The sequence below is a fragment of the Lissotriton vulgaris genome, chromosome 7, assembly GCF_964263255.1.
Source record: "Lissotriton vulgaris chromosome 7, aLisVul1.2, whole genome shotgun sequence".
Lineage (NCBI taxonomy): Eukaryota > Metazoa > Chordata > Amphibia > Caudata > Salamandridae > Lissotriton > Lissotriton vulgaris.
Window position 1 is genome coordinate 521,541,397 of NC_141695.1, and position 21,501 is coordinate 521,562,897.

Sequence of the window (21,501 nt, forward strand, 5' to 3'; positions counted from 1 at the left end):
TTGGGCCCTTAGATGACAACGAGTAGCACCTGGAAGTTATCTTGGGAGCATCTTGCAAGTACATATCTTCCTTCCTTGTCAACTACCACTTCAAGTATTTGTAGGGCTGAATTTCTACTCTAGCATGCGTTGTAAACCCTGAGGTGATGCATGTACCCTTCATTCTATGTGGGGACAACATGCCTGTATCTGGGGGTAGGTGTGACTCTTGGAGAATGGCCATGTCTATCAAATGTTGCTGTAAATTTACGATTTTCCTGATCTTTCTGTGATTGTTTAAGCCCCTTACATTCCAGGATATGAATTTTATAGTGGGAGTGGCGCTAGAGGTGTGCACCGCAGACCTGTTCCAAACTTTGACATTGTGCGTCCACGGTGATACATAGTGAAAAAACTACGGCATTATCTAACATATACATTCAAACTCTGCTTGCTCCCAAACTGATTACATTAATATTGTTAACACCCTCCCCCCCAAGCCATGTCCCTCCCAAATAACATGGCTATGAACTAATTATCCCACCCTATCCCAAGCAAAACAAAATGAAACCAAAATGAACTGACACCTGGTGTGTATTGCACTCGGGGCGGGGAATGCCTGCCTGCTTGTTCTTATCAATGGTCTCCAACCGCTGTCAATAGGATACTAACCAGGCGGTTATTTGCTTATAACACTCTGTGCTACGACCTTCTGATACCATTTTACCATAAACTATCGCGCACTGCCCTTTTACGTTTGCTAACACTAACCATTACGTTTCTAGTAACTTATACATTGTTATATCATCTATTAATATCCCCTTTACATTCATGCTAAACACTATAATACTTGTACTCTTATCCGGGGACACCAGCTTTACCATCTATATTAATCTGAATCACCACTCTTATCACCCTCCTCGCCCACTGTCTTCTGCGCTAGCTTCTTCCTGCTGTGTTTGCCATACTGTTTAAGTCCTTGCTGTAGTTATTGAGCGTCATTATATACCTTAATCTTACCCTCAATGGTTACTTTCAATCTAGCAGGATACAACATAGCATACTCAAGCGTAAATTCCTTCAATCTTATTGTCTATGGAGGTCAAACTTTTATGCATCATCATTAATATCTGCTTAATGTCTTCTCCGGCCTCTATGGTCGCATCACCATGCTCCTGCCTGATGGAGTATCTTCCTCCCGACCCCTGTAGTCTTCCTTTTTCAAAAAGAAAGCTTGGGCTGAGCCTGGTCTGTCTTCCCCATACTTTTGCGTGCAGTCACTGTGGCTAAGGGGGAATTCCACTCACTGGGAGGAGAGGGCCTTTAGTTCACCCACGTGTGCACCCCTCACCCTATTTACGGCAAATACCTGCGGGTGGGGGTCCGCTGATTGGCTCCTGTGATTTATATGCCAGGAGGTGGGGAGGAATGCCACTATACTCCTCCACGGCACGGAAGACGCGGTTCGAGGAGACGCGGTGAGACGCTGGCTCGCACGCTCCCCCGTTTGACAATTACAATCCCTTTCGGATGTGTTACGAGTGATCCTTCTCACTTTAAGGAAACTTACAAAGAAACCCCGTTCTGACGGATGAACAGCAAATGAGCTTATATCCTCAAATGAAACTGTCCTGACATAAAGATTCGGACAGCACACAGCGCATAACAAGGCATTGCCTGGTCACGGACCACGTTTTCTCTGGCCGTTCACTGCCTGCTCTGCCAGGAATCAGCCCCACACCACCCTCCACCCCCTTTCCCGTCCTGACGAAGACCCGCGCCGTAATGATCTACTGTCCTACATTTTCTGGGTCGAAACGTAGACATTTATCTACAACCAAGAACTCCTAACCCTAGCTTGATATATTCAGCAATATAGGAGTCTCTTTCATGAAAAATGTGCTTTGTGATATATGCCTTCCCTTGACCTCTTTTTTGTGGATCAACAATATTTATGATTTGACTTGTGAATTTATGCATAATGGAATTTTGACTAGTGATGTGTAACTACTGAAATATGTTCCTTCCCCTGCACTCTTTCCCTTCCTCCTGTGGGCGCATTGAATTTTGTATATTCTACTATTGATTTTTCGATCATTGAATGGCTCATGGTGCAGTGAAAATAAAAACACTTTGCACCCTCATTTGTTTTTGGATCAATTCAACAATATTGTAAGAATATAATATAATTTATTGTTTGTTTGGTCTGGGACCCCTTTATATATACTTCATTATCTACCCAGGTCCCACTGACTACATGGGTTCAACCCAAGTATCTACAACATGGAAAAGGTTGTTGGCTGATGCTCTTCACAAAATATATAGCCCCTGAAAGCACAATTATCCAATGTTCTTCTGTTCTGTTTATCATTGGGCTTCGCCTGTATTGCGGAGGAATTTTTCTGGTGGTAAACTACCTGATGGGATCTTTAAATCCTACTGTGGACAAACAGCCCCCGGCGCTTAGCGAATCATGAATGGCAGTTGTGCCTGAAGTTGATGCAGGGCATATTGCATTGATGGGGAGAACCCTGGTTTTATCTTTTAGCAACTGCAAAGAATGCACAATGTCTGTACTTATGCAGGATGTAGTTTCCAAGGCAGCTCTCTCTCTCAGAGTTACCTCCCATCTAGAGTGGAGTTCGAGCCTCCTATATGCCTTTCTACCGCATTCATTCCTACCCCTTGGTTCTGAAGTCATCCTGAGGGCACCAGATTAAGCCTTAAAAGTGTGGTACCTATGTCAAGTCAAGTCAAGTCGATTTATATAGCGCGCTACATACCCAGAGGGTCTCAAGGCGCTTGAGGAAGGGTGGGGGATTACTTGTCAAATATCCAAGTTTTAAGTTGCTTTCTGAATGCTAGGTGGTTCTGAGTGAGACGAAGGTGAGTGGGGAGTGAGTTCCAGGTATTAGCTGCCAGGTAGGAGAAGGATCTACCTCCCATGGTGGTTTTATTGATGCGAGGTACGATAGCAAGGGCTTGGTTGGAGGATCGTAGCTGGCGGGGGGTGTAGAAGGAAAGTCGTGTGTTGAGGCAGTCAGGTCCAAGTTCGTAAAGTGCTTTGTGTGCGTGGGTTAGGAGGCGGAAAGTAATCCTCTTATTGACGGGGAGCCAGTGGAGTTTTTTCAGGTGGCTGGAGATGTGGTCTTTACGCGGGATGTCTAGTATGAGTCTGGCTGATGTGTTGGAGTTTTTTCTGGAGTTTTGCGGTGGTACCGGCGTATAGGGTGTTTCCGTAGTCCAGGCGGCTAGTAACCAGTGCATGGGTGACCGTTTTTCTGGTTTCGGTCGGGATCCAGCGAAATGTTTTTTTGAGCATGCGAAGAATGTTGAAGCAAGATGATGAAACGGCGTTGACTTGTCTGGTCATCGAGAGTGAGGAGTCTAGGATGACGCCCAGGTTCCGTGCGTGGTCCGTCGGGATGGGTGCTTTTCCAAGGGCCTCTGGCCAACAAGAGTCATCCCAGGCGGAGGGGGAGGTTCCTAAGATAAGGACTTATGTTTTGTCTGAGTTCAGTTTCAGACGGCTATGCTTCATCCACTCGGCTCGACCAACTCCAGTAGAAAGCTTGTCAAGGGAACCAGCAAGATCCTCAGAGACAGTTACCTCAGTAGCTGAAACAGTCCTCAGTCAGTTTCAGACACTTTTATCCTTTGCAGGGCTTTTCTATGGAAGTGGTACTAATGCAAGTGATGAAGGACACTGAAGATGCTCAAAGTATGCTGTGGGTGTGATGCGGTCGATGGAGGGTCTTGCTACGACTACTCCTTGGTCCACGAAGGGGGTGAGGAGGTGCTGGTCACAGGGTCGTTGTCCCTCGAAGTCCCCTCAGTGCTGGGAGAAGCCCTGTCACCACTGGGCTACTGTTTGCCCAGTAATGCAGTCACAGGCTAATCCTTCCTGTGTTAACTTGTCCTCTGGGGATCCCAGCTGCACCTTGACAACACTCTTGCCCTCAACAAACTCAGGTGCAACTTTGTGCGTTGGGTCTAAGTCCCTGGTGCTGCACCTCAGTGGTTGGTGACGGGTTAAAGACTTTGGGCTACCAGCTTGCCCCAGCAGACTTCTCAGCTGTAGTCTCCCTGTGCTGTGAACAGATGGCCAGCTCACTGACCTTTGGAGTCTTTTGGCTTTGGCTGGGCTCTGCAGACAAACTTTCCTCGAGCAGAACACATCAGGCACAGTTATGTTATGTTATGTTAAGGTAGGCTTATAAAGCGCTCTGTCACCGTGGGCTTCCTGGCACTGATCTGGTGCTGAGGGGGGTAAGGGAGATTAGCTAGATTGTGGGAAGAGCCATGTTTTTAAAGATTTGCGAAATAGAATGAGTGAATTGGAGGATTTAAGCAGGGGAGGGAGAGAGTTCCAGAATTTAGGGGCCAAATGTGCGAATCTCGGGCCTCCGGATCTGCAGAGTTTGATAGAGGGGACAACCAGGAGGTGAAGATGGGAAGATCTGAGGTTACGTGAAGGGCAGTAGGGACTGATAAGGGATTTCAGGAAGGCAGGGCAGGGACCGGTTAAAGATTTGAAGGTGAGGCAGCCGATCTTGAAGGCTACCCTCGAAATGACAGGAAGCCAATGCAATTTGGTAAGAAGAGGTTTAGCAGATTGCCATTTCGGGATCCCGAAGGCCAATCTCGCCGCTTGGTTCTGGACGATCTGTAATCTAAAGAGAAAGGTCTTAGGCAGACCGTGGTAGATAGAATTCGAGAAATCCAAGCGGGAGAGGACGAGAGCCATGATGACTTGAATCAGGGCTTCAGGAGTCAGGAGATAGGCCACCTTCCTGATCCTGCGCAGCTGATACATGCAGGAAGAGACCACCATCCCTATCTTGGGCTTGAGGGATAGCTCGGAGTCAATGGTGACCCCGAGGCTCTTCACCGAGGCCACAGGGGTGGGAGGAGGGCCAAGCTCTGCCGGCCAGAAGTGCGAACCCCAGTGGGTGGAGCTCTTGCCAGGGAGGAGGAGCTCCGTCTTCCCGGGGTTCAATTTGAGTTGGTTCTGGCTCATCCACTGGAGAATGTGGGACATGACCGCCTGGAAATTAGAAATAGCAGAAGAAGAATTAAGAGGAAAGATGAGTTGCAGGTCGTCAGCGTAGTTAAAGACGGTGACGTCCCACTGCCTTAGAGAGAAAAGAAGAGGTCGGAGATACAGATTGAAAAGAAGAGGGGATAAGGAAGAGCCCTGGGGGACCCCGCAGAGTGAACGCTCCCTAGGTGCCCTGAAGGTGCCCAAACTAACTGTCTGAGACCTCCCGATCAGAAAGGATTCGACCCATGCCAGCGCCAGGCCCTGGATGCCGGCCTGCTCGACACGGTGGAGAAGGATGTTCTGGTTCACCGTGTCGAAGGCGGCCGATAGATGTAAAAGTACCAGGGCCTGCGGGGTACCCCTGTCAGCGCCGTCTCTCAGAGCATCCAACACGGCCAAGATCACTGCCTCCGTGGAGTGGCCGGGTCTGAAACCGGCCTGGTTGGCCTCAAGAAAGTTGGAGCTCTCGATGAACTGTGAGAGACAGGCGGTGACGTGGGCTTCTAGGATTTTAGAGAAATAGGGCAGGAGGGAGATAGGCCGGTAGTTCGCCAGTTCCACTCCTTTGCTAGCCTTCAGGTTCAGCAGGTTCAGTCACCGGTGTGCACTGCACCTGCTGAACCTGGTGCACTGCAGTCTCTCTTTGCTGATTCAAAGGTGCAGCAGGTCTGAGTTCTGAGATCCATGTTCGGGTTGCAAGGAAATATCCTCAGGGCAATGGGCTACCAGGATCCCTCCACTGTGATGACCACTTCCTGCGAAGTGTAGCATCTGGCAATACCAGGATGCACCATTCTGCCCACTTCCATTATGGCAAGACCCGCCCTCCTGGCGTATGGAGCGCCCTAGCCCAAACCAGAGATGTAGCTACTACGAGGCTACACGCACCTGCAGAACTGGTTTGGCAACTGGCGTGTTACCCATTTGCCCTTCAAAGGCGGCTTCTCCTTTGAAGCTTGCCTTTTGGGCACACTCCTGTTTAGCATCCTGCAGGATGGAGGTGACACCTCTTTCCAGAGAATGCTCCTATTGAATCCTTTCCTTGGAGTCATTAGCACGTCTCCCTAGGAGGTCAAAAAGCTGTCTCGGCCACAGGGCCCCTTGTGCTGCCAGATGGGGCACAGAGTACTGAAGGCAACAAAGTGGCATCTTTGTAAAACTTGCACATTGCAACTTGTTACATTAATTTCGACCTGAGAACCAAGCTGGGCTTAATGTAAGTTATTTGATACTGTGGATATCCCACTTAGGTTGCACTATTTAAGAGTTAGCACAGCTGAGGGGTCAGCATATAACTGCATTTATCAATTGGGTGACCAAAACTTTTCCACAGTAAAAACGACGGTTACCATTTTCACTGCCAAAATATGTAAAGTTTCATGTTCTGTCAATGGAATATGTCACGGCCTGCCATACAGGTGACCTACACATGTACCAGTCAATCAATCAATCAATCAATCAATCAGAGTACTTGTAAAGCGCGCTACTTACCCGTGAGGGTCTCAAGGCGCTGAGGGGAGGGGGTGCCGATACTGCTCGAAGAGCCAGGTCTTGAGGAGTCTTCTGGAGGCGAGTAGGTCTTGAGTCTGCTGTAGGTGGGTAGGGAGGGTGTTCCAGGTGTTGGCAGCGAGGTAGGAGAAGGATCTGCCGCCGGAGGTTGTTCGTTCGATGCGGGGAACAGCGGCGAGGGCGAGGCTAGTGGAGCTGGCGGGTGGGGGTGTAGAAGCTGAGTCTGCTGTTCAGGTAGGCTGGTCCGGCGTTGTGGAGTGCTTTGTGTGCGTGGGTGAGGAGCTTGAAGGTGATCCTCTTGTCAACGGGGAGCCAGTGTAGGTCTCTCAGGTGGGGGGTGATATGGCTGCGGCGAAGGACGTTGACGATCAGTCGTGCGGAGGCGTTTTGGATGCGTTGTACTCGTCGTAGGGGTTTGGCTGGGATTCCTGCGTACAGTGCGTTGCCGTAGTCCAGTCTGCTGCTGACGAGGGCCTGTGTCACGGTTCTTCTTGTTTCGGTCGGGATCCACTTGTAGATCCTGCAGAGCATGCGGAGGGAGTTGTAGCAGGAGGAGGAGTCTACGTTGACTTGTTTAGACATGGAGAGGGTGGAGTCGAGGATGAATCCTAGGTTGTGTGCATGGTCGGTGGGTGTCGGGGCTGTTCCCAGTGTGGTCGGCCACCAGGAGTCATACCAGGCTGAGGGGGTGGGTCCGAGGATGAGTACCTCCGTCTTGTTCGAATTCAGCTTCAGGCGGCTGTTCCTCATCCAGTCTGCGACGGCCTTCATTCCATCGTGGAGGTTGGTTTTGGCGGTGTGCGGGTCCTTGGTGAGGGAGAGGATGAGCTGGGTGTCGTTGGCATAGGAGATGATATTGAGGTCGTGTTGGTGGGCCACTTATGCGAGGGGGACCAGTGGAATGTCTTGCTTAGCCATTGCTTTAAACAGCAAGGTCGGGCCAGCGGATAAACTGCCCTTTCACCCTGCAAATGGTGGGCGTCGAATTTTGTTTTACTTGTGTCCCACCCAGGGTGGAACAACCAATGGTGCAGTCTCTAAGGGGACCCTCTAACTTACGAGCCCTAGGTACTATTTACTAGGGACTTACAGGTAAGCTTTCTCAGCCAATTGGGTAAAAGCCAATTTGGCATGGCAATTTAAGGGTAAGGGTACATGCACTGAGGTGTGGTTACAGACCTCAGTGCACTCTCAGAGTCCAAAACCCTCAGCATTAGTCCAAAAAGTTGCTGGTGACCTTACAATACGGGGAATTTCCTTACACAGTTGAGTCTTCTTTATTTAAGTTCCCAGTTGTGATGAGATTTTGAAAAGGTTCGCAACATTTGTTTCCACCGACACTCTTTATGATGCACCAGTGGGACTTGAGCTTAGTTCTTACATTTTTGATCTGCACTCCATCTAATGGAGACTTCTAGCTGCAGATTCCTTGCTTTAGAATATTCCTTAGGCATCTTCATCACACTCTAAGCTGATGGGTAAGTCCCACAAAAAAATAAAAGAAATCCAAGAAGTCGAACCATTCTTAGACTTCGTTGCACCTGTCCAAGTCATTGGACGAGGCGCGGCAATGATTTCACCACTCTAGGCCCCACTCCCATGTGCCAACCACGTGGGCTGTTTCTGGGTTCACTACATGCACCTCATTTTTGGGCAGGCTGGCCGCATTAGGCCACCTTCGGGTCACCCTATGTTCAGCCCGTGCCCCCACTGGATTTCTAGCAGTGGGTTCACCAGGCCTCCACCTCCAAAGTCAAACCTATTGCATTCACTACCACACCACCGGATAGGTAATCAAAAATACAGGATAACTTTGACAAGAGGATGTTCTCTTCTGCGAGCCTTGCGGTCGATGAATTCTTCTTGAGCTGATCTACCCAAACAGTTTGGGATTCAGTTGCACTAGTGCTGCTCATGTTGACCCGAGCTATTGCCAATTGCAGTGACGCAGCAAAGTTCACCATTTGCTGCAGACTGGATTCGACCGACTTACTAGGCAGAGCAATTTTACAGTCAGTGGCTCTCAGATGCCTTACCTAATTGAGATCTACTCGCTTTTCGGGGTAAGTCCAGGCATCCCTTATGGATATGCCCATTGATGGCACCCTCCTCTTTTGTAATACGGCAGATTCAGTGCTGTTGTGCTTTTAAGGTCAGCCGAGTCACTGCCTGGTCGCTGGGTCTCTCCATGGCCCTACACCAGCCCCATTCTACCTTTTGTCCCTTCCGTGGCTATGGTATGGACAACCAGCCACGTCGATTCCCACCCAGCCACCAAGGTCAACAGACTCTCCATTCTTTGTGTTACTGTGGACGTGGCCCCCACAAACCTTGTGGGACACAAAGCCAGAGGTCTACTCAGTCCGCCACCCCCGTCAGCGCAGCCTCAAAACAACTTTAGTTTGCCCTCTTACCATTCCGGCACACCAGGTGGCAGGATCCAGCATCTCCTGCCCTGCTGTCAGTTCATAACATTGGACAAGTGAGTACTTCAAATTGTTCAACATGGTTACTCCTTCCCTTTCTTAGAAACACCGCTGCCCATGCCACCTTCCTCAGACTGGCTGATGAAGGATCACCTCTCCCTACACCATCAGGAATTGAAGGCTCTTTTGGCCAAAGGAGGCATCGAGAGGGTGCTGGCATCAAAAGTAGGTTGGGGATGCTAATCTAGCTACTTTCTGGCGCCCAAGAAGGACAGAGGCTCTGCCCTAATGTAGGCCTGCATCCCCTCAACTTCTTCCCAAAGAATGAGAACATCAAGATGCTCAGGGTGGCTCAGGTTCTGTCTACCCTGGAGACTGGAGACTGGATTGTAGCACTTGACTTGCAGGACGCCTACTTCCATATACCCATCTATCCTACCCACAGACGTGATCTGTGGTTCATAGTGCGCCACGAGCATTTTCAGTTCATTGTGCTCCCTTTTGACGTCACCAGCACCATTCCGGTGTTCACAAAGGTAGTTGCAGCACATTTCAGGGGTTCAAGTCTTCCCTATCAGGCTGTGGAAGGCAGGTTCCCTCCAGGCAATGATTTCCTGTCTCCAGACTACGGCGGACCTCCTGCTTTTACTGGGGTTCACTAATAACGTGCCAAAGTCACACCTGACTCCTTCTTAGATGCTCTCTTTCATTGGAGTAATTTTGGACACAGTGCTGTATTCGGCCTATCCTCTGAGGATCAGAAACTACAAGGCCCAAGTCATTCTTGTGTCTCCAAAATGGGCATGTAGATTATGGTAAACCTCCCTCCTGAGATTAAGCATCGATCCTCCGATTAGACTGGCCTTTCAGGCGGATCTTAGGTTGCAGCAGCTGGGCAGGGTCCTGCACTCCTTTTTTTTTATGTAAATCTTTTTATTGAGAACCGATCAATAGGCTTCACAAACCATGCAATGATGACAGCACATAAGCAGTGTGCCTTAATGCCTCACAACTAAATCCAGATGTGTGGATTTAGATCGATATGCAGATTACGCCTTCTCTTCCTTTACTGTGCAACTGCCTGCCCACTGATCCTATCCGCCATATCCCCTGTAGGCCCTCCAATTGCCCCACACTTTTTCCCAATTGTTAGGGTAGCCTCTTGCTGTGTAAACCAGCTGTTCTGCCCGCTGGCACCAGTCTTTGTCCGCCTTTCAGTCCTCCGTCGCTGGTAGGATCCTACACTCTTAACCTACATCCATGCTGCCTTCATGCATGGAGACTAAGCAGCGGCAATTGGCAGTTTTTGACATCCCTGAAGAAGTTTGTTTTGTCATTCTGACAGGCATGTGTCCCTCAACCAAGACAGTATATGGATTTGTGGCTTGGAGTGCTATCAAAAATGTTGATACCCTTTTTACTCCTTTGACTGAAGTGTTGTTATTTATTCTTTTGTTAGCCCAGTAAGCCTTTGCTTTGGGCACAGTTAAAGGGTATCTTTCTGCCTTATCGGCTTTCCTGCTATTGCTGGACCAGCCCTTCCTGTCTAAGTCACCTGTGGTGACGCGTCTTGTAAAAGAATATCTGAAAGAAACACGTTAGTGTTAGATTCCTTACCTTAGAATATCCCCAGGCGTCAGTCTGGATCCGGAAACTTTTGCGTAGCAGTACCCCTGCGCGTCGGTAGGCGTCGTCTGCAGGCGTCCCCTGCGGCTCCGCGTCCGTCGTTGGCGTCGTGCGCCGTGATGACGTCGCTGGAGTATATAGACGCCGCCTCCGCGCGCTGACGTCCGTTCTTCTTTTTTCCGCGCCAGTGGACGCAGATCTGAAGAGCAGTACTCCGGTCTTTGACCAAGTTTTTCGATTGTTTTTTCTCTTACTGTGCCTGATAGGATGCCTGGGTTTAAGAATTGCGATGACTGTGAGCGCACGATGTCGGTCACGGACCATCACCGCCTCTGTCTCCGGTGTCTGGGCCCCGACCACGACGTGGACTCCTGTGTCGACTGCCGGGCCCTCACCAACAAGGCTAGGCGGGAGCGGTCCCGCAAGCTGCTGGAGCTCCGGGTGTCGGCCCCACGTCGGGACCGGGAGCGGTCCCGGTCCGGCCGGAGGTCGAGAGAGCGTTCGAGGGAGCGGTCGCGGAGCCGCGCCGAGCGTTCCGGAAGTCGACACCACTCGTCAGGCTCGTCAGGTAGGAAGCACAAGAAGTCGGGGCGTCGTCATCGTACCCCCGACTCCCCCCGACGCTCGCGCGATGCGGCCGGGGGCTCGGGTGACCCCAACCCCGCGGCTCCGCGAGAGTCGCCGGCGCGGCCTGCCTCATACCCTCCGGTCCCTGGGCATGGCGCGACGCCTGAGGAGATCGAGGCGTTCCTCATGGCCATGAGGGCGCTCGCTTCTCCGACGGGGCCTACGGTGCCTTCGGGCCCAGTGCTACCGTCTGGGGGCCCTGGCGGTTCGGGTGTCCCTGCCTCGGCGCCGTCGGGTGCTCCGGCCCCGGCGCCGCCGACGGCTCCGACCCCGGCGCCGCAAGGGCCTTCGGGATCGGCGCCGGCTGGTCTTCCGGCCTCCCCGGCGCCGTTGCCATCGGGGTTACCCCCGACGCCGCCCCCGCGCGGCGCCGGTTCTCCAGTGCCGGCTCCGGCCGGCGGTGGGGTTCCGACGCCGGCTCCGGGCGGCGCCGTCCCCTTACCTTCTCCGACGCCGGACGCGGCGCCGGACGGGCGTCGCTCGACGCCGGTCCCGGCGCCGATGGGGCCCATGAACCCCGAGGAGCCGGTCTTCATCATTGACTCCGAATACGGAGAGGATGAGGAGTACGGTGAAGGTTGGGAGGGGTCCGAGGACCCTCTGTCACGCGAGTGCCAGTATGACCCGGACTGGACAGGTGACTTGGGGGATGCCAGTGGTTTGGACGACTCTCCTAACCCTGGTTTGATCTCTCCTCCTTCCGTGGCATCGGTGGAGGGAGCTGCCTATTCTGTGGTGCTGATGAGGGCTGCCAAGGCCTTAAACCTTGAGCACCCCGTCGCGGCCGTGAGGCCTAACATCCTCACCGAGGTCTTCAAACCGCAGTCATGCCCACAGGAGCCACTGCTGCCGTTTAATGAAGCCTTGTCAGACGTTCTGTTGGGCACGTGGTCCAGGCCCGCTTCAGGTGCGCCTGTTGATCGGAACGTGGCCAGGCGCCACCGTCCTTGTCCGGACGACCCCAAGTATCTGTCTACCCACCCCACTCCTGAGAGTCTGGTGATCCAGGCCTCGACCTCCCAGTCCGCATTCCCGTCGGCCCCGCCCGACCGGGAATCCAAGAGGTATGACCAGTTTGGCAAAAAGGTCTTCTCGTCCATTAGTTTGGGCCTGCGGTCTTGCAACACCGCCTGCCTCTTGGGCCGCTACACCCACTCTGTGTGGGATACGGTCGCGGAGCTGCTGCCAGAATGCCCCATGGAGGTGCGGGCAAAACTCGGTCAGGCTGTGGCTGAGGGCCGAGATGCAGCGAAATATTCAATTCGGTGTGGTCTTGATACGACCGACTCGCTGGGCAGAGCTATGTCTACGACGGTGGCGATTCGTCGCCACGCCTGGCTGAGATCCGCCAATTTTTCGGCTGATGTCCAGAATACCCTGATGGACATGCCGTTTGATGGCTGTCACCTGTTCGGTGACAAGGCGGACCACGCGCTGGAACGCTTCAAGGACTCTAGGGTCACGGCCAAGTCCTTGGGTCTCTCGACCCAGCGTCAGCAACTGGGTTCGTTTCGCCCCTTTCGTGGCCAAGGAAGGGGCGCCCCCACACGTGCTGCCAGCCACGCGCCGCAACAATCCTTTCAACGCGGTGGCGGCCGTGGAAACCGCCGTGGTGGCGGTCGGGGACAACGGCGGGGTCAGACCACACCCTCCCCCGCAGCATCTACCCCAAAATCCTCCTAGTCCGTGCTTTCGGCCCCATGTGACGCCAGTGGGTGGCAGGGTTCGCCATCACCACGCTCACTGGCGCACAATCACTTCGGACAGGTGGGTGCTGCAAATTGTCCGAAGGGGCTACTCCCTCCCCTTCGAGACCTCTCCTCCAGCCATGCCACCGCAGAACCACCGTGTGTCGGGGGACCACTTGACACTTCTGCAGGAGGAAGTTACGGCCCTCTTGGCCAAGGGGGCCATCGAGCGCGTTCCTGGGCCAGAAGTAGGGCGTGGTTGTTACTCCCACTACTTTCTGGTGCCCAAGAAGGACAAGGGGGCCTACGTCCTATCTTGGATCTAAGGAACGTCAACGGCTTCCTCCGGAAGGAGAAGTTCAAGATGTTGACGTTAGCTCAGGTCTTGGCTGCTCTAGACCCGCAAGACTGGATGGTAGCGTTGGACTTGCAGGACGCCTATTTTCACATCCCCGTCCTGCCGGCCCACCGGCGTTACCTGCGGTTCACGGTAGGCCTGGAGCACTTTCAGTTTATCGTGCTCCCCTTCGGCCTTACCAGCGCCCCACGGGTGTTCACAAAGGTGATGGCGGTGGTCGCAGCCCATCTGCGCAGGTTAGGGGTTTCAGTCTTCCCCTACCTAGACGACTGGTTGTTGAAGGCGGGCTCGCCCCAGACAGTCGTCCACCACCTTCAGATGACGGCAGACCTCTTGCACGACCTGGGGTTCTCCATCAATGTGCCGAAATCACACCTGTGCCCCTCTCAAAAGCTCCTCTTCATCGGAGCGGTTCTGGACTCGGCGCAGTTTCGGGTTTATCCTCCGGAACGGCGGGTTCGGGATATTCAGGCTTTGATTCCCATCTTTCAGCCGCTATCCCGAGTTTCGGTCAGGTTGACGCTGCGGCTGCTGGGACTGATGGCTTCCTGCATCCTTCTGATGCATCACGCCCGGTGGCGGATGCGGGCTCTGCAGTGGGACCTGAAGTTTCAGTGGGCCCAGCATCAGGGCAACTTGTCCGACCACGTCTTGATCTCGGAGGGCACTGCGAGACAACTGCAGTGGTGGCTTACGGACCGCGATTGGGTCAGGGGCAAGTCCCTCTCCCTTCCCCAACCGGAGCACGTTGTCGTGACGGACGCGTCCCTCCAGGGCTGGGGTGGCCACTTGGGAGAGGCGGAGATCAGAGGCATCTGGTCTCCGGCGGAGTCCCGGCTCCATATCAACTTGTTGGAGCTGCGGGCGATTCGTCTGGCACTGAAGGCATTCCTCCCCTTTGTCAACGGGAGTGTAGTGCAGGTGTTCACCGACAACACCACCGCCATGTGGTACTGCAACAAACAGGGCGGAGTGGGGTCGTGGACCCTTTGCCAGGAGGCTCTGCGCCTCTGGCAATGGCTGGAACGTCAGGGCGTGACTCTGACGGTTCAACACCTGGCAGGTTCTCTGAACGCCAGGGCGGACGAACTCAGCCGTCGGTGCTCGATGGATCACGAATGGCGTCTGAACTCGGACGTGGCGCAAGGCATCTTTCTGCAATGGGGAGAGCCTTGGTTAGATCTATTCGCCACAGAAGAGAACGCGCAATGTCATCAGTTCTGCGCTTTGGAGTTTCCAAGACGGCACTCGCACGGCGACGCCTTTCGGCGCGAGTGGAGTTGCGGTCTGTTATACGCCTTTCCGCCTATACCACTTCTGCCCAGAGTGCTGAAGAAGATCAGGCGCGACCGGGCCCAAGTTATCCTTGTGGCTCCGGACTGGGCTCGAAGGTACTGGTATCCCGAGCTACTCAGCATGTCAGTCGGTCCCCCGATCCGCCTGCCTCTTCAGGAGGACCTTCTGTCGCAGCAGCAGGGGACGGTCCTCCACCCGAACCTGTCCAGTCTCCACCTCCATGCTTGGAGATTGAGCGGCGGCAGTTGAGGCCATTTGACTTGCCTCCTGAAGTCTGTGATGTTATTCTGGCAGCCAGGCGTCCCTCCACTAAGTCGGTATACGCCTGTCGGTGGAACAGATTTGTGGCATGGTGCACAGCAAAGGCTGTGGATCCTCTCTCTGCCCCTCTTTCGGAGGTTCTTCTGTTTCTTCTTTCTCTTGCCCAGCAGGGCTCTGCTCTGGGCACTATCAAGGGCTACCTTTCTGCCCTTTCAGCCTTTTTGAGGCTTCCTGATCAGCCTTCTTTGTTCAAATCCCCGATTGTAACTCGGTTCTTAAAAGGCATCACTCACATGTTTCCACCTGTTCCGTTTGTGATGCCTCAGTGGGATTTGAACCTGGTTCTGACCTTCCTGGTGTGTGCTCCCTTTGAGCCCCTTCATTCTTGTCCTCTCCGTCTCCTGACTTTAAAGACGGCTTTCCTGGTTGCCATCACCTCTGCCAGGAGAGTGAGTGAGCTCCAGGCTCTTTCTGTCCAACCTCCTTTCCTGTCCATTCATCCTGACAAGGTGGTTCTGAGGACTAGACCTTCTTTCCTGCCCAAGGTTGTTTCGGCCTTTCACATCGGGCAGTCCAACACCCTCCCTTCCTTCTTCCCGCCTCCGCATCCTTCAAAGGATGAAGAGCGGCTCCACCGTCTGGACCCAAAACGTGCGCTTTCATTCTACATGGATCGCACACGCCAGTTCCGGGTGGATGACCAACTGTTTGTTGGCTACGTGGGTGCGAAGAAGGGACGGGCGGTTTGTAAGCGAACCATCTCTCGATGGGTCGTCCTCTGCATCAAAGCGTGCTACTCTTTGGCTCGGAAGGAGCCTCCTGTTGGGCTGAGGGCCCATTCCACTCGGGCCACGGCGGCTACTACTGCCCTGGGCCGGGGAGTCCCCTTGCAGGACATTTGCCAAGCGGCTACGTGGGCCTCGCTGCACACCTTTGCGAGGCACTACTGCCTGGACAGTCAAGTCCGGAGGGATGGCTTCTTTGGCCGTTCTGTCCTCCAGGACTTTCTGGTGTAGTTTTGTATTGGTTCGCAGACCCACCACCGGGGTTGGTATTGCTGGGGTATGTATTCTAAGGTAAGGAATCTAACACTAACGTGTTTCTTTCAGATGAACAAGTTACTTACCTTCGGTAACGATATATCTGTAAGAAACATTAGTTAGTGTTAGATTCCTTACCGAACCCACCCATCCTCCCCGTTCTGCGAACTGATACCTAGGGTTAAGGTCATCCCTTTCAGGGCCCTAGTTTTTACATGGCACCAGTGTTGGTTCTCTCATGGCTCTGCGTCTCCTGGCGCGGAAATGCTGTGTGCAAAGAACTGACGTCAGCGCGCGGAGGCGGCGTCTATATACTCCAGCGACGTCATCACGGCGCACGACGCCAACGACGGACGCGGAGCCGCAGGGGACGCCTGCAGACGACGCCTACCGACGCGCAGGGGTACTGCTACGCAAAAGTTTCCGGATCCAGACTGACGCCTGGGGATATTCTAAGGTAAGGAATCTAACACTAACTAATGTTTCTTACAGATATATCGTTACCGAAGGTAAGTAACTTGTTCAACACATCTTCCCTCCAAATCTCTTTAGTATACCCCAATGGGACTTGAACCTAGTCTTGACGTTCTTGATGTACTTACCCTTTGAGCTATTGCACAACTGCTGTCTATGTCTTCTAACTGTTAAAAACAGCATTTCTTGTTTTCAGGAGGGTTAGGTAACTGCAAAAGCTATCCATGCACCCTCCACAACACACATTCTTCCCAGACAAACTGGTTCTCCGAACTCATGCCTCTTTTTTCTGACAAAAGTAGTGATACCCTTCCATGTTGGTCAGACCATCAGAATGCCAGCCTTTGCCCGCGCTCACCCTTCTAAAGAGGAGGGGAAACTCCATTGCCTAGAGCCAAAAAGAGCATTATATTGATCGTACTAAGGAACACCGGGTGGATGATCCGCTCCTCATTTTGGTTTGCCAGAGCACAGAAAGGAAAAGCTGTGCAGAAAAGAACCATCTCAAGATAGATTGTGCTCTGTATCAAAAACTGCTCTGCACTCTGAGGACTTGCATGCTCGTTCCACTAAAGCCAAGGATGCGAATATTGCATTAGCTCCGGAAGTTCCAGTCCTGATCATCAGTCATGCTGTAACTGGGGCGCCAAAGTGCTTGTTTACCAACTTTGCCCGTTCAGTCCGCCAGAAACTTCCTAGTCTAAATCTATTTGCATACCCACCTGCGAAGGTATTGCTTGTGTATTTATTCTAAGGTAAGGTATCTGGCTGGAAATCTTTATCATATGAACAAGTTACTTACCTTCTCAAATGCCTTATCTGGTAGAGACTCTATCTAGCTGCAGATGCCTTACCAGCTCACCCATCCTCCCCAATCTGCAAATGGATTTCTCATCATAGGGTTGACCCTTGCAAGTACTTAGTGTCTGCACACTGGTTCATCAGCATTCTGTTGTGGCTGTATTCTTCAGGCACTGAAATATCATGAAAAGAGACTGATGTCAGTTTGCTGTGGTGGCGCCTATATTGGCAACGTGCACATCATTTATGATACACCTAATGATGCAGAGCCAAACAACTGCACCTACTGACGTGCAGAGGTACTGCACAAAAGTTTCTGGATCCAGTCTGACTCCTGGGAAATATTCAAAAGTAAGGAATCTGCAGCTAGATAGTCTCTACCAGATAAGGCGTTACCGAAGAGAATAACTTGTTTTTTTGAGCAGTTGCGCAGTTCTCCATTAAAACTCTTGACATTAAAAATGGTCTCATCACCATAACTTCAGCGACACATGTGAGCGAGCTGCATACTCTTTCTGTCAATCTGCTTTACACTACTTTCTTCCCAGATAAGCTGGTGTTGAGGACCCGAGGTTCCTTTCTCCAGAGAGCGGTCACTCCATCTCATGCTGGGCATACCATCAGACTTCCGTAATGAACTGTCCCACCTACCCCTCTAAGGAAGAAGAGAGACTTTGTCATTCAGACCCCAAGAGGGCACCAAGTTTCTATATAAATTGCACCAAAGAACTTGAGGTGTACAATCAGCTCGTTCTTGGTTTCACAGGGGCAAAACAGAACATCTGTAGATGGACTGTTCTCTGCATTAGGATCTGCTGTGCATAGGCCAAAATGCTGCCTCCAGAGGACTTACTGGATCTTTCCATGGGAATGAAGGTTGCTACCACTGTACAAGTCTCTGAAGTATCTGCTCTGGATATTTGTCGAATGGCAATGTGGACATCGGTACATACATACACAAAGCACTACTGCTCCGACATTCAGTTCCATCAAGAGGGACATTTTGCCCATTTTGTCCTGCAAGACTTTTTGGTTTGAGCCAGTTCACAGGCGCAACATCGGGGGAGACAGCTAAGGTATCTATTCACTAGGTGATCAATCTTCAGTTTGTAGTATTTATCAAATGAAATAGGGCCACATGTACTAACCTTACTGCTGGTCGCAAATGGGCTGATTCACAGAATCCGCCTGTTTGTGAATGCAAAAAGGCTTTATGGCATATGCAAAGCCCACATAGTGATTCAGTATCTTGTTACGGAATCACTATTTGGGATTTACGATTAGGTATTAGGAAGGGGCGTGTTGAGGGCGTCTCTTCCTAATACTGAATTCAAATTGCATGTATAAATGTTTTGCGACTAAAACACTGTTGGAAAACATTCACAATTTACTGACATTTGAAATATTGTGCTAACCCATTTGCAAATGGCAAGGAGTCCCCAAGGGAGTCCCCTACGAGAATGGTTGGCAACATTTTTTGAGAAGACATTGTTCTCCCTGACCACTGCCTACTCTTAAAAAATGTAAAGGAAACCTTTCATTTTTTTTTTAAACACATACCATTTTCTTCAGACATGGTGGTCTGCTGACCCTAGCAGGCCACCACCATCCATGTGATTTTAGCAATTCCCAATGGGATACAAACCGAGACCTGCCTAATTAATATTCATGAGGTAGGTCAATTTGTGACTCTCTGGGAATTGCACATTAAACTCAAAATACTTAAACATATTTGAAAATGCTATTTCCTGATTGTGTTTCGCAGGAAATTGCAATTAGGAGCTTACTATATCAAAGTTTTGGACATGTGGCCCCAAGTTACTTACCTTTTGTAACGTTCTTTTTGCTATACGCTCTTTGTAGCTGCAGATTTTTTCATCGACCATCACACCTCCGTGCTGCGAGCTGGGCTCTTTTTCTAACTAAGAAGATCCCAATCTAGAGGTCTATCTAACTACAGATTTTTCACCGACCCTCCCACCTCCCTGTTCTGTGAAACTGAACTCTTTTTCAACGAAAAAAGTCTCAATTTAGAAATCTGTTCCCTGCCCATGCCAGTCTTCTGATATGTTGAGGGTAAGAGGGTGCGGATACCCTTAGAATGTTAGGGACATCAGCAGGCAGGGAGGTGCTTATCTGAGGCTCCGTTGATCACTTCTGCAGCGAAAACAGTGTCCGACCACAATGTATCTATAGGTGCGCAGGAGGACTACTTTAAAGTGTCTAGATCTATTCTGATGCCTGGGAAATAGTCACAAGGTGAGAAATCTGCCGTTAGATAGTGTATCCACCAGAAAGATTGTTACCGAAGGTAAGTAACTTTTTATATGTCACTTTGTGTATTGTACATAACTATCTGGCACTGGAATGGCTGTTCGCTAATCTGTTCTGATTGAAAAAAGAAAACTTAGTTTTGGTCACTTTCTCAAATGTTCACAATTTTAAAAGGTAGAAAGTATTTTTTTTTTTTTTTTGTGAATTTGGTGGGTCAAAGGCAAGGATTACAATCTTGAACTGTTGTATGAATGGCACCTTGACTTTTGCAGGGCAGTGGCAGATTGCAGCTTTGAAGGTAGTGCAAAGCAAATTATATTTAATAAAATACGACCAATTATTTACATCACAGTGTGGCTTTGGTTACTTCTAAGTTCGTTTGGTTGTGGCTTTCTTGACAAATTTGTATGTGCTTTGTCTAAAGGTATGCTCTTCTGTTGGCCATTGAAACCCCATTCAAAAGTCATTTCACACATGTCATCGCTCACACTTAAGTGTACTAATTCCTTTTCACACTAGATTTTGTGGCCTGATTCAGTTTCGAGGTGACATTAGAAAGAAGATTTTATTCCAGCTGTTTGTTCTACTCTGCCATCCTTTTCCAATCGTAAGTACACTGTTGTGACTGCTACAGCATAAACGTGTCTTGTTAATTGATGATACTCGCAGATTCTTCATAATGCAGCATCTCCATTGACAAGTAAGATGTTTGGCCTTTTTTAGTGATGTCCCTGATTAATCAGATATTGACTTAATATAGGAGTGGCCACAATCCCTCTACATTGGGATAGAAGTGTCAAGACGAAACAAAGGGCTAACAGAGTGTAAATTCCACAGTGTTTGTACCGGACAAACAGCGACAAAAGTGGCACAACGAAGTTTGCAGTAAAAACATCAACATAAAAAGGTCAACCTTTTTAATTGATGTCCCTGATGAATCTGGCGTTTCATTTAGAATAAATGGTTGCTCTGTCACAATGAAATCCCTATACATACGGATAGACGTGTCAAGACGGAAGAAAGGGCCAAAGAGGGTGTTCAGTTCCACAGTTTGTACAGGACAAACAGAGCAACAAGGTGGCGCAACTGAGGTTGCAGTAAAAAGATCCAAATAAAAAAGTTGGCTAATTATGTACACTCAAAAATCATACCATGTTATTAGGATTAAAAACATACTGGATATAACATTTGAAAGACCAATGCAAAGGCAACATATCTGGCTTTATAGTGAAAAGGGATTCAACTTGCATTTGTGTGTGTGCTAGTGCTTACGTGTGTTGGCGTTTTAAAGTCAGATGCCTTAGCTTTGCCAATGCGTGTTAATATATGTAAAATTTAGAAAGGAAATTAGAAGTTATTTCTATAGAGTTGTGCATTAGGATACTTTTCATTATTGTTCTGCTGTAATTTACTTCCTCACCATTCAATAATTAATTTGCAAATAAACCAAAGGAGGAGTGAAGGTCTGATAGCCAAAAGGCCCACCAATATAGATCTGCTTTTATTTCTATTTGAAACAAAGGTCTGGTAGTGTCAGACCCTTCAGTATAGCTTTAAAGTCTTGTTTTTGTTTCTGTGACATAGAAATAGAATTAGATATAATGAAGGCTCCCTTACTTGTTTTTCATTTACCTCAATTTCAGTAACTGTATTCACATGTATTGCTCCTACACAAATCATAATTGTACAACTTTAAGTCTTAATTATTCTTCCTTACTGTGAAATAATTTTTATAAAGTTTGCCCAGTTGCAATGTATAGAAGCCACCAGTATATTAAAGAAAATAAACACTCCAGCATTGTTGGACTTTGGGTCAGCTAACTTATAGTAAGGCCATCTCAATGTGGGAACAAAGAAAGCCTATAGGGAAGCTATTACAGGATGAGGCACGAACTTAGACCTGACAAAAACATTAAAAAGCATTTACTGAAGTGACACAAAAAAGCTAAAGAATTGTTACTTGCATGACAAAAGTCATGACGATTAAGTGTTCTTTAAGATAATGGGCCTGATTTCAATCTTGGCGGATCTGGTCCCTTCGTCAATTTTTGGACGGTTTCACCATCCTCTTACTTGATGGTCCGCCCACTCTTTTTAG

At 50.1% G+C, this 21,501-nt stretch overlaps 1 protein-coding gene across 3 annotated transcripts in view; it reads left to right on the top strand.

Annotated features, from left to right (window-relative positions):
* The window catches only part of TBCD (tubulin folding cofactor D), a 2,218,561-nt gene that overhangs the window by 2,081,946 nt on the left and 115,114 nt on the right, over window positions 1-21,501 (top strand). For all 3 annotated transcript variants that reach the window (XM_086930600.1, XM_086930601.1, XM_086930602.1), the window contains one exon: window positions 19,923-20,010. In XM_086930600.1, the coding sequence (XP_086786726.1) occupies window positions 19,923-20,010 (88 nt within the window). The remainder of the gene's footprint in view (window positions 1-19,922; window positions 20,011-21,501) is intronic.